Raw genomic sequence first — 16980 nt, 5'->3', positions numbered from 1 at the left:
GAAGGGTCTCTACAGCATTAGCTCTCATTATCTTCTTCCTCTTCCTCCTCCAACCTTCCCAGTGCTGGGTACACACACACACACACACACACACACACACACACGAAAAAACAACTGCCCTTGAGTCAGTTCCAACTCATAGTTGGACCTCTAGGACCCTATGGGACGGAGAACTGCCCCACCGGTTTTTTTTTTTTAATCTTTACGGAAGCAGACTGCCCCATCTTTCTCCGGCAGAGCGGCTGATGGGTCCAAATGCCGAGCTTTCCGTTAGCAGTCAGCGCTTTATCCGCCGCACCACGAGGGCTCCTTTCAGTGACTTGGAATGGGTCAGTCTGTCAGCAGCTGTGAGGTGATTTGTCAATAAAGTTTTGTTCATAAAAAAAAAAAAAGCCACCGACTAAACTACAAATCCCCTCCTTCTCCACGTAGGAGCGTCACGTGGTTTACAGGAATCCGGAAGTGTGGCCTCCTCGCCCAATCACGCCCCGAAGGCCGTGTCCGGCGCCAGGCTGGCCAATCCTGGGGCAGCGTGCTCGGCGTCGGGGCGGGCCCAAGTCTGTGCGCGGCGCTGACGGGTCGTTAGCGGATACGGCGGCCGCGAGGGCGGAGCCAGGCCAGCTTCGCGCCCGGCGCCTTCGCCCCGGCTCTCGGCTCCGGTCCGCCATGGCTCCCAAGGGCGGCGCCAAGCAGCAGTCCGAGGAGGACCTGCTCCTGCAGGACTTCAGCCGCAACCTGTCGGCCAAGTCCTCGGCGCTCTTCTTCGGGAACGCCTTCATCGTGTCGGCCATCCCCATCTGTGAGCGCGGGGCGGCGGGAGGCGGCGGGGCGGCCGGCGGGGGGCGCCCGGAGGGGTCGTCGGGGTTCCCAGCCGCCGGCTCGGGGGGCGACCGGGGGCCGCGTGTGAGCCAGCAGCGGGCCGAGCGCTCGAGCTGCCGACACGCGGGCGCCCGTCTCGGGGCTGCGCCTTCCCCGGCCGCTGCTCGCCGTCGCCGCCCCGTAAATATCCTACTGTTCACCCCGTGGGGCCTGGGGTCCCCGTTCCGGCCCCGCCGGCTTAGAGTGTCGGCAGGCGGCCCTCCCCACCGTGGAGCATCCTTCGCCTCGTCCCCAGAGCGGGGCAGGTGGGAGGACCGCTGTCGGGGCGTGGGTCGCCCTCGTGGGGGCGTTTTAATCTCGGGAGAACGATTCTGGGATTCCCGCGTGAGATGGGAGGACTTGAGCTTTGCACGCTCGGCCCGAGAAAACCAAGCCCACTGCGGGCGAGTCGATTCCGACTCATAGCGAGCGACCCTATAGGACGCAGTGGAACTGCCCTGTAGCTGTCAAGGAGCGCCTGGTGGGTTCGAACTGCCGACCCTGGGTTAGCAGCTGAGTTGTTAATCTCTGCGCCACCAGGGCCCCTGAAAGCGCTCAATCCGGTGACCCTCCCGCTGCCACGCTGTCGCTGGGCGACCGAATCCAGTGTGCTTTCAGGTTTCAGCCCTGCAAAGTCCAGCGTGCAGGTAGCGGGGCGAGGGCTCGCTGGCGGACGGAGCGCTGCTGCCCTGTCTCCGGCGACGGCCACGTCAGCAGGAGAGCCAGGCTTTGGGGCTCTGCGCGGCCTGCTGGAATGCCTGCATGCAGCTCGATAACACCCTGATGGACGGAATTCCAAGTGTGAACTCTGCTTTTGTAGGGCCGGAATTTTCGTTTTAGAGGAAGCAGAAATCTCACCTGGGCTGCCAGTAGAGAAGTTCGTACTTCTCAAATGTTCGGAACAGTGAAACTCTCCCACCCTGTTTTTACCTGCTGCCCCACTTCTGAAGACCCTTAGATGCCCTATCGGATTCCCAAACCCTGACTGCGTTTTACTGGGCTTAGCTATAGTGAATTCTGCAGGTTTTTGTAACGGGGTGGTAATGTTTTGATCTCCCCTTATTTTGTCTTAATTCAGGGCTGTACTGGCGGATATGGCACATGGACCTTGTTCAGTCTGCTGTTCTGTATAGTGTGATGACTCTCGTCAGCACTTACTTGGTAGCCTTTGCGTACAAGAATGTAAAATTTGTTCTCAAGCACAAGTAAGTCTATTTCTGAAATGAGAGTAGGCATGGTATATTGTGTTTTTATACAGTAGGCTGTCTTCTTAAAGGTTGTGTGTGTGTGTGCTTCACTAAGTGTTCATTTCGGAGAGATGCATATATATTTTTGAGAGGCTGTTCATGCTAAGGATTATTGACTAAATGAAGCAGGGGTGATCAGGCCAACACCACTGTGGGAGTCTGTTGTGAGGGTAAAATTAGAAACCTTCAGCACTATTCGAAGCCATGGGGTTTATCAGAAAAAAAGATCTACCAAGTAAATTAACATTTTGAAAGCCAAATGGAATTCTTGCTGGAAGGAATTGTTCTGGGCTCTCTTGTTCTTGTTGTTTGTTGTCGTCAAGTTAGTTCCGACTCACAGCGACCCTGTGCGCAACAGAATGAAACACTGCCTGGTCCTGTGCCATCCTTACAATCGTTCTTGTTATGCTTGAGCCCATTGTTGCAGCCACTGTGTCAGTCCGGGCTCTCTTAGGTACCATTTTTTGGAAGTGAAAAAAGTGGTATCTTTTTTTTGTTTGTTTTTTAAATTAAGTCCACTGATATTTCAATTCTAATTTTTTCCTCAGAAGTGTATAAAAATGTAAAGGATTACCATGTTTCTCCTATTCTAAGACCTCCCCTATTATAAAGTACATCATTTTAACAGTAGCTTTTGGGGAAGAAAATCCAAGCCTCACCACAATAAATGTATACATTAATTGTCAGCAGTTATATACTGTGGTTTCTCAAAGGTTAAAATGTGAAGAAAAAGGTCTAGACTTAAGGAAAAATGGTAGCATTATTTCAGAATGCCATTATCCTCCTGGGATTCAGGTATAAATTCATGTTTAATTGGAAAAGGGGCCCTCTGAAGTTGCTTTCACACACTTGTTCTGACACTTGATTCAGGGTAACAGGATATTTCTCTGCTTCCTTAGTGTGGCCTTGGAGGTTCTCTTTCTTTGAAAGTACTTTCTCAAAGCTGATTAGAATTTCGCTGAGACTCAAAGTGCCGGCGTGACTTGCACGCGTCAGCCTTGGCGGCGATGTGGTTAAGTGCTACGGCTGCTAACCGAAAGGTTGGCAGTTCACATCCACCAGGAGCTCCTCGGAAACTCTATGGGACAGTTCTGCTCTGTCCTTTAGGGTCGCTATGAGTCGGAATCGACTCGATGGCAAAGGGTACGGGTGTCTCTCTTCTACAGCTCTCTCTCTGGCTTGGACAGGGTTTACTTTAGCTTGCAATACTGCGGTGGTCACCATCTGGTCCTGAAAGGCAGAAGTTAGGAGCATGCCCTGAAAAAAGCCTATCATGTAATCCTTCCATCATCTGTGTGAGATGTGGGTACCATCTTTGTTTCTATGGACTGAAGAGCAGGTATTCACTGTTATCTGACATCATTTTTATCAGGCTACTCCCTTACATAATGACCCATCGAGGTCTTCTCTTTTCTACTGTGTCAAACCCAGACTCTTCCAGGCCCCTGGGATGCAAGTCGCCTGCCTCCTCTTTCAGGATTAGACCTTAGCTCCTCTGACTCAGCCTTCGTGACACCCTTTGAACATGCCTGGGGCGCTCCCTCATTCAGGGTTAGCTTCCTTCCCCTCCATCAGTGCACATCTGTTATTTTGAGACCTAGGAATCATTTCTGGAGAAACCTCTCCCAAGTTGGATCATTCCATTGCTCTGCTGTACCTATGTTAGGCTCTTTTGGGTGACGAAAACGAACACCGAGATGATCTCAGCTACCAGGGATTTGCCATAAGGAGGCCAGAGTGTGTCCTCAGCGGCTGGAAATGTTCTTAGCTTCCTGCTGTCGTCCTGGACACATGGGCGCTCGGGTTGCCAGGCTGCAGTTCCGATAGACCGGCAGAGCGATCGTGTTATCGGCAGCCCCGCTTCTACCAGCTTCCTTTCCAGAGACTCAGCCCCACTTGGCCTCTGCTGTTATGGACGGTTTCTCTTGTGAGACGTGGCCGTCTGTGGATATGGAAGCCCTAAGAAGGAGGCCCAGGGTGGCCAGCCCTTTAAATCTGTGTAGAAGGGGGCACCTTGCTAAGTGCTAGGCTACTGGAGCAGTAGGAACACAGTCCCCAGCGTTTTTCACTTCCTTTGCATATTATTTTTTATTTACTGCTTTGGAATCAAAATCTCGTTCTTTTTATTTTCTCATTTCTCTGTTAGGCTTCTTGAGGGTAGCTGCCTCGTCTTGTATATCTCCTAGAGCAGCGAACACTCCCTGGAGTTTGCTGACTTACTGTCTCAGGTTTAATCAGATTGGTTTAATCTTCGGTACCACCGCTGACACTGACTGAAACTCCTCGGGGTTGGATGATGGCCAAGTCTCAGAGGCCCCGCCGGGTGCCCAGTGGGCAGATGCTGGTGGGACGGGGAAGGAGACGGCTTCAGGGTCGGTGGTTGGGATTCCTGTCCCAGCTCTGCTGCTTTCGTGGGGGGCTGTGGGCCACATCCCCCCTGTCTAGTTCCTGGGTTCCTGAGCTGGATAGTGAGGTGCTGTTTGGTGCCTTAGAGGGCGGCTCAGATGAAATCTGATAACACGTATGACATGTTCAGCATTGTGTCTGGCACGTGGTAGATGTCTGTGTAGGCTTAGGGGGGTCGAGGGGGTGAGAAGGAACCCGTAGGAATTTTTTTTAAAGATGGCATGACTTAAAAAACATTTTTTTTTTTTTGGGCAAGGATGTTTTTATCTTAAGAAATTAAATAGTGTCTTTGTTTTTTTCATTCTGGAAGTGTTCTGACATACAGATATAAAAAAAAAAAAAATCAAAGGGGAAGAACAGTTTTGTGGGTTATCTCATGCGGCTAAGTGCTAGGCTACCAGAGTGAGCCGTCTTGTTTTAGGTCATTCAGCGCTGAGTGAGGTTTATGAGCCCCTAAGATGGGGGGAGGGGAGGGGCTCCTTGTGATGGCTATGGAGCCCTGGTGGTGCAGTGGTTAAGAGATCGGCTGCTAACCAAAACGTCAGGAGTTCAAATCACCAGCAGCTCCTTGGAAACCCTAGGGGGCAGCTCTAGTCCACCCTATAGGGTCACTATGATTGGGAATCGACTCGATGGCAGTGGGTTTTGTTTTGTTTCTGGTGGTGTCTGTGCCGCTGTTAGGGGATGAATATAGAATTAGAGACCTAAAGGGAAATCATTCTCTTCAGGGAGATTTTTCATGTGGACATATGGTTGGCTGTTTGTCCTAGAGGGATTTCTGTTTGTCCTGACGATGCTTAGCGATAACCAACTCTTAAAAGTAGTTTACTCTTGTGTCCCAACAGCCTGACAGTTGGGGTGTGCGTGTTTATGTATTTTCTGTTCATTTAGGAAAGGTTTCTGCTGCTGTAACCCATTTCTTCCATTTGGTCTTTTGTAGAATAAAGTGGTCTGACGTTAAGTTCAACAAGCACTTAAATACGTGGCCTGCTTGAGAGCCTCAGAGATAAGAGTCTCTGCCCTCCAGAGCCTGGAGTCTCAGGACTGAAAGAAGAATGTAAAATCTTTTTTTTTTTTGGACATAATAAAATGAGTCAGGTGAAGTTGGATTTTTGGTGGGAAAAAACATTGTAGTGTCCTAACATAACTCTTACATAGCTTCAGTCCCCTTGAGTGGTCTCTTAGGGCACAGAGCCTATTTCATTTTTTCTTGGATTCACAATTTTTCCTTTCTCCATTTATCAATTTGTGTGGAAAAATGAGAGGTAACAAAGTTTACAGATTACCACCTTTCTAAAAAATATGTTCCTTAGAGCAGACAAAAGGTTTTGTTTTTTGTTATTTTTTAATGTCAATTCTAACTCAGTTCTTGAGTGAGAAAAAGAGATGGAGATACAGGTGAAACCAAGTGGAATTTGCACTTACGTCCCAGAAGCCCTTGTAGTTAGAGAAAGCTGGAGAATTTCTGCCTTGAATGGTCTTGAATTGTCTTTTCTGGAACTGCTCCTGATTGCCAGTTTTTTCTCTGTTAGCTGCCCAGAACTCAGTAGAGCAGAGTAATGAGGGACTGATGAATTGAAAATAGAGGGAACAGATTTCCGTCTCCACGTTCCGTGTCGTAGCGCTTTTAATACGCCTCGACATCATGGTGGACTTTGTGTGTGGGTAGTTGCTACCTTGTGCTTCCGGTCAGCTGTTACTTTTATATTTATGGATAAGCAGTTTCTCCTTATGTTAGGAAGAAGTACCGTGTTGAACTTGTGTGTTGGGCCCTTTAGAAGGCTTTTTCTACTTCCCCATAGTTTTAACTTCTATCTTCTTTGATTAGCAACCTCGTTTGATAAAATTCACCTGTAGATGTTTGGCTGACTTGTCACAAAGACTGATCTGATGTCTTGGGAATAACACGATTCCAACCTTTTCTGGACAATTGCCTGTTTTGGGTGCAACCCTCACACTGTGATTCATTTAACTAATAGTGATAGTGAGGATTTTATTTCTTGCTAGTGAGCTTTTCCTTTGGGGTGGAGTTAGAAGCATTACTGTAAGGTTTTGCAGCTGCTATTATTGCCCCTTGTTTATTGAACCTCATTTTCTTTACTGTAATTTACCGGAATTGAAATCGTGTCATTTGTGAACGCCTCATGAGATTTGTTTGTCGAACAGATAAATTATAGGTGAAAACAAAAGAGTTCTGCTTATGCGTAACTGCATTGTTCTAATAGCGTTTGACTTTTATATCCATGTTAAATGCCTGAACTTTGGAAAATTCTCCCTCTTAAGCAGAAACCAAAACGTAACTAGTGAACCGCTTGTTGGCAGTTTTTTGCATTCCCTGTCTTTTGGCTAGTTCAGCGTCATAAACTTGGAACTTTCTGTCCGGCTTATTATCCTGAAACGTAAGGCGTTGTACAATTGTCAGTACAGAGTAGAGTACAGAGTGTTTTGAGAGAGTGATATTCACCCCTGGAGCATGTGGAAACATTTTTCCCTTTTCTTTTTTCCTTCCAGAGTAGCACAGAAGAGGGAGGATGCCGTTTCCAGAGAAGTGACTCGGAAACTTTCTGAGGCTGACAACAGAAAGATGTCTCGGAAGGAGAAGGATGAGAGGTTTGACTCCTTACTTAAAGTGTTTGTGGTAATCAGTAAAACGGGGGTACTGTGGAGAAAGTAAGCTTTTGATTTCTGCCTAGAGCGTGTAGACACTGGAATTGTCTGAGGTAAGCATTGATGTTGTATAAGCGGTAGTAATGGGAGTAATAATAGCTAACTTTTTGAGTATTTAGTACTTCCACATACTTTTCTTTGCTATACACAGTTTATTTCATTTATTTCTCCTGACAGCCCTCGGGGGTAGGTACTGTTACCTTCATTTTGCAGGTGAGGAAACTGAAGTTGGAAAGGTGGGTCACTTGCCCAAGGCCACAGGTTAGCACACCATGATAGGACCACGGGCAGTCTGACTGATCTTGTACCCCTCGTTGTCCTGAGAGTTAGGCTGCAGAGCTTCGTCCAGTGCTGTCTCTGCCATGTGGTGGCCAAGCGACCTTGAGCACATCTCCTGACCCTTCTGGGTCTGGAGAGTTTACATTGCGTGATGTGTTAGCATTTCTAGGTGGTGGTTTTGTTTCTGAGCTCCCCGAGGGAAATCCAGTTCTGGGTTATCTGATTGGTTGGGAAAATGAAAGAACTGTCTTTGTCTCCTGTCACCCAATTCTGTGCCATATTCGGTAGCCCCTGTCTTCAGCCTTTCCTGCCAGCTGCTCTCTGAGGGCTTAGTAAACCGTCTGTTGTCTAGTTGCCGGTAACACAAGTCCCTGAATAATCAAGTGAACTTGTGCTTAAGAGTTGCCAAATAGTTTTCATGGAGTCACAAGTCCGCTCGTCTTCACGGATCTTAGGTTTTAGTACCCGTGAGGTGCTGTGTGCAGTGGATGTTTGGCCCCAGAAAGACTGAGTGCCCATAAGACAAAGGAGGTCAGGAACCGATTGAGAGGGAGAAGAGGGGGCGAGCAAGGACCCTGGAGTGAGTTACAGTAGCTGAGCTTCCAAGTGTCCGAATCCCCTGAGGTCACAGCTTCCACCGTGAGATCAGAGGCGGCATGCAGGTCCTTCTGGAAAGAAACTTTGTTGGCACTGAATATTGGAAGGACTTCATCAGGTAGCTTAATGAATGTCTTCTACGGTGGCTTTGGAAAGGCACCCAAACACTGAAATGGTTATCTGCTGTGGGTCTTTTATAAAACTGAAGGCACTATGTTAAAAAATCATGACAATGGAGGCCATTTTGAGGGGAGCAGCTAGAATGACGTCTGGCTGCATCGCTTTCTGATGGCGTTTTTTTTGTGTAGCAGTAGAGTTAGGGAATCTGAAAACCTTACTGAGTGGTAATATACGTTAGAATTTTACAATGTTGACTGATACGCGTCATTACAGTGTAATACACATTGATTGGAATACGCATCAGGACAGTGTTCCTAAACTGGAATGCTCATCTCAGCACGTTTCAGGAGCCTGTTGGCAGCTCCTGCGGGCTAGGCAGGAAGTCCTGTGGCTGACTGAGAAGGAATGCATTGTGCTTGTCAGGACTAACCAGTTACTGTCCCGGTAACTTTTGAGAAAGAGCGGGTTCTGTTTTACAAAGGAGAGGACTGTAGTTAGACTTTAGCTGTTACTGTTTTCTGATTTGGGGTGTTTGATTATGTCAGGGATGGCAAGTGGGTCTCCTCTGCCCGTCGCAGCACTGCCTGATCTGGCGTGGCGCTTGTCCTTGATGAGGGCGTGTCTCAGATTCCTTCCCAGTGAGGTGTCAGGTAGTCGCTGCTGGTGGGTCAGAGTTGGAACTGGGAGTGAAACCTCTTTGCCGTTCCCTGGTTGAGGTAGCTCAGAGTCAGGTGAGGTGGAGGTGATTTTCAGAAGATGATAAATTTCTCTTCTGTCATCAGTAGAAGTTTGTGCTGTTAGTCTGTCTTCACAGAAACGATGCTGGATGTGGTTATAGCAGGTTCGTACTCACGATTGACCCTGATAACCAGGACTGAGACTCCTGTTCAGGTCTAGGACGTTTCTCCCCTTCAGGAGATTTCATCCAAGAAATCTAGAGGTTCGATCAGCACCCCACTTTGTCTAGATATGTGTCTCTCAAAGCGCCACCTACAGTTGTTTGGAATTTATGCTCCATGCCACTCTGAATCTGCCTTAAAACATCCAGTCATCCAGAGTGGGAATAAGCAGAGTCGAATCAAAGATTTCATCCCACTTTGTCCCAGGGCATGAGTGTGATTTCCTCTTGATTTACCTATTGTCTTATTTAGCATCGTCTGATTGTAACAGTTGTTGAGTTTAGCCTTGACTTTTCTGTTGTTGCAGGCAGCTCTCCCTGGTTGAATGACTCCTTGGGAAGTTGTTGTTAGGTGCTGTCAAATTGGTTCTGACTCACAGCGACCCTGTGTACAAGAGAACAAGACACTGCCCAGCCATGTGCCATCCTCACAGCCATTGCTACATCTGAGCCCATTGTTGCAGCCACTGTGTCAGTCCATCTCACTGAGGGTCTTCCTCTTTTTCACTGACCCTCCACTTTACCAAGCATGATGTCCCTCTCCAGGGACTGATCCCTCCTGATAACATGTCCAAAGTACTTGAGACGTAGTGTCGCCATCTTTGCTTCTAAGGAGCATTGTGGCTGCACTTCTTCCAAGACAGATTTATTTATTCTTCTGACAGTCCATGTGTATTCAGTATTCACCAACACCACAATTCAAAGGCGTCAGTTCTTCTTTGGTCTTCTCGTTCATTGTCCAGCTTTCTCACGCATATGAGGCAATTGGGAAGTCTTGCTCGAATTAGATTTCCTGCCAGTGAGGACATTTGGGGCCCTAAATTTTTTTCAAAATAGCCAATTTCTGTGTGGACTGGAAAAAGTCCCGAAGGCCTGACTGTACACACTGATGTGACACGTGTCTTGTTGGGAATTAGAGCGACCTCAAGGATTGAGCTGCTGCTTTCATCAGAATCACGTTGAAGATGGTTCTGGTTCTGGGGCATGACAGGAAAGGAGTTGGGGAGACGTCCTGTGATGGAGGAAGGGTGGTTTACTCAGCCGGGCAGGTGCAGCCCTCGTGGCCCAGTGATTAAGAGCTCAGCTGCTAACCAAAAGGTCGGCAGTTCGAATCCACCAACTGCTCCTTGGAAACCCTATGGGGCAGTTCTACCCTGATGGCAACAGGATTTTTTTTTTTTTTTTTTTTTAATAAGGACCCTGTTTTCATTGGGTCTTTTGGCCAGTCTTAAAGATAGAGAGGTAGTTGTTCTGAGTGTTTTCTAGTGTTACAGCATTGTTGGGACTTGGCTTCTCACTGCCTTGTGTTTTCTTGGATCAGCGTTAGAACACTATATTGTGTCTTCTCCACGTCCAGTCATAAGGATTTTTTTAAACTTAGGGTTAAATATCTCTGAAGTAGAGGGCGTTTTATAGTTGATAGTTACACTTAACGTAAGGTCCTTCCCCTTCCCAAACAGATGGTAAATCAAAGGTTCATAAGTTGATGGTGTCTGTAGAACCAAGGAAGTAACGGTGTGTGTGTTAGAGACTGTAGATTTCTTCTCATGGGGATAAGGTGATAAGACCCTTCCTGTAGCTCCTTTAAGGGCAAGCTTGTTGACTCTGGACTGGAACATTTGGTGAATAAAACGTGTCATTTACCAGTGGCTTTAGCTGTAGTGCTGTCCTTGGATGGAGGGGGAGGTCTAGCCCCAGAGTAGGGTGTCATGTTTTGGGGCAAAGGATCTCAACAATAGTGACTTTCAGTCTTTTTGATAATGACACTTGGTAAAAAAAAAAATGTTTTACCTTTTGACCAAATGTGCTTGTACATACCCCAAACCAAATCCACTGCTGTCGAGTCGATGCCAACTCACAGCAACCCTATAGGACAGAGTGGAACTGCCCCATAGGGTTTCCAAGGCTTTAAATCTTTATGGAAGCAAACTGCCACACCTTCTCCTGCCACCCATGCGTGCGCACATGCGCACGCACGCACACGCGTTTCATGAATTTACTATGTGTGATGCCCTCTGATATTTTTCCTATTTTTTAAAAAATGACCTCAGCCCACTTAATTGATTTCCCTAAGCATTGGACCTTTTCAGTTGATTTCACATCCCCCGAATGGGTCACAGCCTGTCCTTTTAAAAACTGCTCTACAAAGTGAATTAACCAAGGAGAACAAAGGCTCCTTACAGGCACCCGAGAGCATCCTCTAGCCTGTGTGATGGGGTAAAATAAAAGGCTGATAAAGTGCTAGTAAACTAATAAGATAAAATGTCATAAGAAGTGGCTGCTGACTGAAAGCTTGGAGGTTGGAGTGTACCCAGAGGTGCCTTCGAAGAAAGGCCTGGCGATCCGCTTCTGAAAAATCAGCCATTGAAAACCCCGTGCAGTACAGGGGTTGCCATGAATCGGAGTCGACTTGATGGTAACTGGTCTAAGTGTTTCACAAAAGTTTAAAATTTGTATAATGCTGGAGCACATCATTTCTTTGAACTAAGATGGCCAAAGGTGGTTGCTGCCAAGACTGTCCTCACTATGAGACCAAAGGTAGTTTTTCTTGTCGGGGTTGACTTTTTAAGGTGTAAAACTGAGGCTGAAATCCGTGGACTTTAGGGAGCCTCTAGCCAGAGTACAGCCAGGGAAGCTTAACAGGCTGCCGACTGTGGCGTTCAGGTTTTAGGCGAAGACCAAAAGAAAGGTGCCTGTTTTGGCTGCGGTGAAGCCCAGCCAGGTCATTTGCCATCAGTCCCTTCCCCTGGCTCTTACTGCCTGGTGACATACCTAGCAACCGTTTCCTTCAGCATCAACAAGGAGAGTGAAATCGATTTTCCAGTGGGAGAAAGGGGGCAGTTCTAACCAAATTTGTCTTAAAACACGTTCTGCCCTAGAACATTTAAGGAAAGACTTGTCCGAGACAGGGAACTGGAGCCGCTGTGGTATTGTGAGGTTTTCACCTGCCTTTAGGAACCTGATGGCCTTGTTTTTGTGCTCGCAGAATCTTGTGGAAGAAGAATGAAGTGGCCGACTATGAAGCCACGACGTTTTCGATCTTCTACAACAACACCCTGTTCCTGTTCCTGGTCGTCGTTGCTTCCTTCTTTGTCCTAAAGAACTTCAACCCCACAGTGTATCCTTTTAATGGCTGAGTACCTTTTTTTTAGAAGTCTAGAAACAGTAGTTCCTCTAGGATTTGACCCATCTGAGTGTTTCAGTCGAAAGAAAAACTGCACGGGTACCAGTCCGTGAAGCAGCACTGCGGTCGCCACAAGTTTACAGACACATAAAATGAGGGTTTTTCGTTTGATCCCTACCGTTTTTTTTTTTTTAATTAACTGTGGCTTTATGATAAATAATAATACCGTAAAGCAGTCTTATATGATTATGTATACCTGTCTACTGGAAAAAGAAAAGTTCCAAGGGTGGATTTTGGAGCCAGAGTAAACTTGCCTTTTTTGATAGCTCCTGGCGTAAGCCCGTGTCTCCGCCGTAGATTCTGGGCTTTGGGGCTGGGTGGATGCGTGGGTGGCCAGTGTAGTTAAATAGGTGCGTTTCATAATATCTTAGTAGTGTTTCAAGCTGCTCTTAAACTGAGCTTTTGGGTAAGAAATCAGTCTTGTCTTATTAAGGGTGCCGTCCCAGGTGTGCAGCCAGACTGTTAACGGTCGGTGGTGCTGATGTAATAAACTATCAGACGCCCTCCAGCTGGTGTCATCTGGGTACCCTGGAGCGATTTCCCCAAAAGGTCCCGTCCTGAGGCTGAGAGTAGCTGCAGACTTGAGAAACTGCTGGCTTTCACAGGTCAGTGGCAGCAAAGACCTGAGGGATGGGAAGACTTTCTTTGCTCTGAGGAGAACAGAGAAAACCAGTCTCTCCTCCTTCCCTGTGCTCTGTGATCAGCTCCCCTGGAGGTTAAATGGAATTCAGATGTTCTGTGTAATTACATGTTCTAGGTTTCTGTCTCCAGTGTTTGCTCTTTTTAAACTGGAACATATTTCCTGAGAATGTTTTTCCCTCTTTACAGTCTTCCGTCTTGTGAATTGTGTCTGCAGACAGTAGGGCTGCCCGTTATTCTGATTCTCCAGCGTGTCGGGGGGAACAGCACGTGCCAAAGAGGTGGGCACTTTCTGTTTGTCGAAAAACCAACTTGGGCTTCTTAGTGTTTCCTTAACGTGAAATTCTTGCAGGAACTACATTTTGTCCATCAGTGCGTCATCAGGACTGATTGCCCTCCTGTCTACTGGCTCCAAGTAGACCACGCGGCCCCCCGGTTCTGAGTCTCTGGGTGGCCTGTTGTGTAGGGAAAAGCAGCAGGGTGGCCTGGCTGGGAGACACACAGGATGTTTTCATGGTCTGGAATTTAAGGGTTTAAAAAAACCAACAGAATGTCCTTCAGTATTTGTGTATCAGCTTTTTGACAGGTTTTTGAAATTAAATGGGTTGAAAGGGAATCTCGGAGTGCCCTTTTTATTAAAGGCAAGACCCGTCTTGTAATGTGCTGTACTCACAGGAGGAGAAAATGACTCGCTTCCTCAGTCTGTCAGAGGTCATTGTAACCTGGGCTGAGCTGTCAGTATGTATAATAGTGGCAAGAAGAAGTTAATAACGGGTTCTCTATGTCCAAGCATAATATTACAACTGTTTTTTGGAACCAGAAGTATCAGAATGAACCCTCTCCCCGTGGGAGCTGGACAGAAGCCTCACGTTCACAAGGCTTTGAATTAGTGACTTGGAATGACTCAATTAAAGTTAAAAATGTGGTTTGAGAGACACTTTTGGAAAAGTTCTTATGTTTTTTTTATAAGAAGAAAGGCGGCCAAGTTTGTAATAACCTAAAAATAGCAAGCAGGCGTCTGAGAGCCGCCCTGCGGGGCTGGAGCACACACTGTACCGCTGGATGGCTTGGGCCCTGGGTGGCCTGGGAGGTCAGCCTGACCCTGCCATGTCGGTTTGAGGGCAGAATCCTTGTTTTCTTTGACCAGGGTCTCACACCACTGGAGGGATGTTTAGCAGGAGGGGACTTCTGAATATTGGCATGTAAAAGACCAAAGTAATTTTTGTAATCTTGGTTTTGGAATTCTAAGAACCCTGCAGAAGAATTAACAGTGGTTTAAGTAGGAGAGAACTTTCCAGGGTACTCACATGTGGAAGACCCAAGTCGTGTTTGTGATCTTAGTTCCGGAATTGTGAGAACTCTCCGTAAGACTCGCAGTGGCTTTAGCGTTTGGAAGCATGTTTTCTAGTAGGCCTTTCAGAGATTCGATCCACTAGCCAGAGCTTCCCACTGATTGTGAACAAGATACTGATCCGATCAGCCCTCGGGGGTCCAGCCGAGAGCAGTCTGCTGTGTTTTTACTAGTGTGTGTACAGGCAGTATCGTTTTCTGTGTGTGCCGTGACTTGAAAACAGGGGGGACCTGTGTCACTTAGTAGGTTGTGGCATCGCAGGTGGTAACTGGTTCTCTCTTCCTCTTGGCTTTTGACTACGCCCAGTTATTTCCTGCAAGCAGTACCTCAAAGGAACTTTCACATTCTTCATCTGTAGTTTCCACTTCTGAATTTAAGATGAGTGTTACCAACGGTATTAGCCGTTTCGTGTATAGCTTTCTAAAAAAGTATCGCTTGGGAGTTCACCTTGCAGGTCCCTGCTAGTGGGTGTTCTGGTGGGCCACATCCAAGGCTGTGGAGGGAGACGGGGCAGCCCCAGGATCGTATCTCGTCACTGCTTCTGGCAGTTTGCAGCAGCCTGCTTCTCTGATGCGTTGTCGTCTGAGTTGTCCCACTGAATGTCACCAGCGGATGGGGGAGTCAGGAGATGACTGCGAAAGACAGGGAGACCTAAGAGGGTTTTCTGACTCTTCATTTGTGCTGATAGATGATGGGTCAGTAGTCGAAGTATTGGCACTGAGCTTGTGCACAAAATACATTGGCTTACTTGGCCACATTATGGTGTGACTATCAGTGTCCGCCGCTTTGTTGCCAGAACTGGGTCAGATACCTATTTTAAATTATAGGGAAGATTTTGCCACTAGATGGCAGTGCCCGTACAGATGGGAAAAACTGACACCGTTCCTCGTATGGGACACAGTTGAGCTGAGACAGTGGTGACACGGGATGTCAGCTAACGTTCCTCACAGAATTTTACCTGAATGAGTAAACTGAGTCATTTGTGGAGAACAACATGTGGTTTTGGTCCTGCGTTTTTCTGACAGCACTGTTTGTTTTTCATGCTGGTAGTGATTTCTGCCTTTCTATACTGTTAGATAAATTTCTCTGCATGAGATTGTGAGGCATATACTCATTGTCCCACAGCTTTTACATGCCAGTAATTTGCCCTTGGGAATTACAGAACCTTTTTTTTCCAGTGCTTCTCCCTTCTCTGTGGCACACAGAATTATTCTGTGCTGAGTCTGATGTAGTTAGTAAAATCCAGCTGTAGAATTTTTACCTTAGAAAGATCCCATATCCCACAAGAGTTAAACAAAAGGGGCCCTGCTGTAATTAGGATTCAGACTGATTAAATTTCTTTTTTCAAATTCCTTGTGATAAGTAGAGAGCCCTGGTGGCACATGGTTGGAGCTTGGCTGCCAACCAAAAGGTTGGCAGTTCGAATCTACCTGCTGCTCCTTGGAAACCATGTGGGGCAGTTCTACTCTGTGCTGTAGGGTTGCTAAGAGTTGGAATCGACTCAGTGGCAAAGGGCGTTGTGCTAAGTAGAGACTTAAGGTGGTGCAACATTTTACACTTCTCTGTTTCAGTTTCCTCGTTCACATCTTAATAAAAATCTTGGGTTGAGACTACTGTTAAGCAGTAAAAATGTACTGGTTGCCGCCCTACTTGATAAATTACTGCAGCTTGGAAAGGAGAGTTTACATTTGAAGTCAGCTGAAAGGTGGAGGTTGGACTCATACTTAAAACACTTGTAAAAAGTCTTGCTTAATAAGTTTCATTAAACTTTACTTTTTAAAATTTATATCTTCCCTAGACATCTTTATAAGAGCCATGTGAATAAGCACATCCTCTTTATGACATTATTTTTACAACCACTGTTTCAGCTTCCCACACATGTAAACGCACGTTTTTGTAGTTACTGGTCAAACGTCAGGGAGAGGACACTGACAGGCACAGTGCAGTCAGGTGAAGCGCCTGTTTGCCAGTGTGTGCCTGCTCCCCAGCGTCAGTGTGTTCAGTGTTCACTGCAGTTTCTGGAGACACCTAGGAGGGTTACATACACATGTGCAGGTGTGTGTGTGCGTCTGTGTATACATGGAGAGAGAGGAGCAATGTACAGAAAAACCAGAACAGCAGACAACAGAGGACTCCCTGAGACGATCACCCTGAGACACTCTTTAAACTAGAACCGAGCCTATCCCGAGACCACTTTTTAGCGAAATAACAGAGTGGCACATAGAATAAAAGATATTTACCCGTAAGATCGGTGCCCCACTTAAAAACCATCGGTATGAGACCAAAAGGTCAACAATTAGCCAAAAGCAAAGATGAGGTGAGGGGGCAGGGAAACTAGAGCACTGGGAATGGAACAAGGAAAATGCTGACACACTGTGATAAATGTAACTAATGTCACCAAACAATTGGTATGGAAATTGTCAAATGGGAACCTAATTTGTTATGTAAACTTCCACCAAAAACTCAGTAAAATATCCCCAGTCGGACCATAGTCTCAGGGAACATCTAGCTCAATTGGCATAACATAGTTTATAAAGAAAATGTTCTACTTTGGTGCGTAGTGTCTGGGGTCTTAAAAGCCTCTGAGCGGCCATCTAAGATATTCCACTGGTCTCACCCCTTTGGAAGCAAGGGAGAATGAAGAAAACTAAAGACACAAGGGAAAGGTTAGTCCAAAGGAGTAATAGACAACTCCCACAGACTCCACCAGACTGAGTCCAGTACAACTGGATGG

At 46.8% G+C, this 16980-nt stretch overlaps 1 protein-coding gene across 1 annotated transcript; it reads left to right on the top strand.

The window, feature by feature from the left end:
* Window positions 1-624: 624 nt before the first annotated feature.
* SSR3 (signal sequence receptor subunit 3) lies at window positions 625-13832 on the top strand. The gene is made up of 5 exons (XM_003416134.3): window positions 625-799; window positions 1937-2063; window positions 7023-7121; window positions 12059-12190; window positions 13248-13832. The coding sequence occupies exons 1-5, from the start codon at window positions 667-669 to the stop codon at window positions 13312-13314; spliced, it is 558 nt and encodes a 185-aa protein (XP_003416182.1). The 5' UTR covers window positions 625-666; the 3' UTR covers window positions 13315-13832.
* Window positions 13833-16980: the final 3148 nt, after the last annotated feature.

The sequence above is a fragment of the Loxodonta africana genome, chromosome 23, assembly GCF_030014295.1.
Source record: "Loxodonta africana isolate mLoxAfr1 chromosome 23, mLoxAfr1.hap2, whole genome shotgun sequence".
Lineage (NCBI taxonomy): Eukaryota > Metazoa > Chordata > Mammalia > Proboscidea > Elephantidae > Loxodonta > Loxodonta africana.
This window is presented reverse-complemented; position numbering and strand designations above follow the sequence as displayed.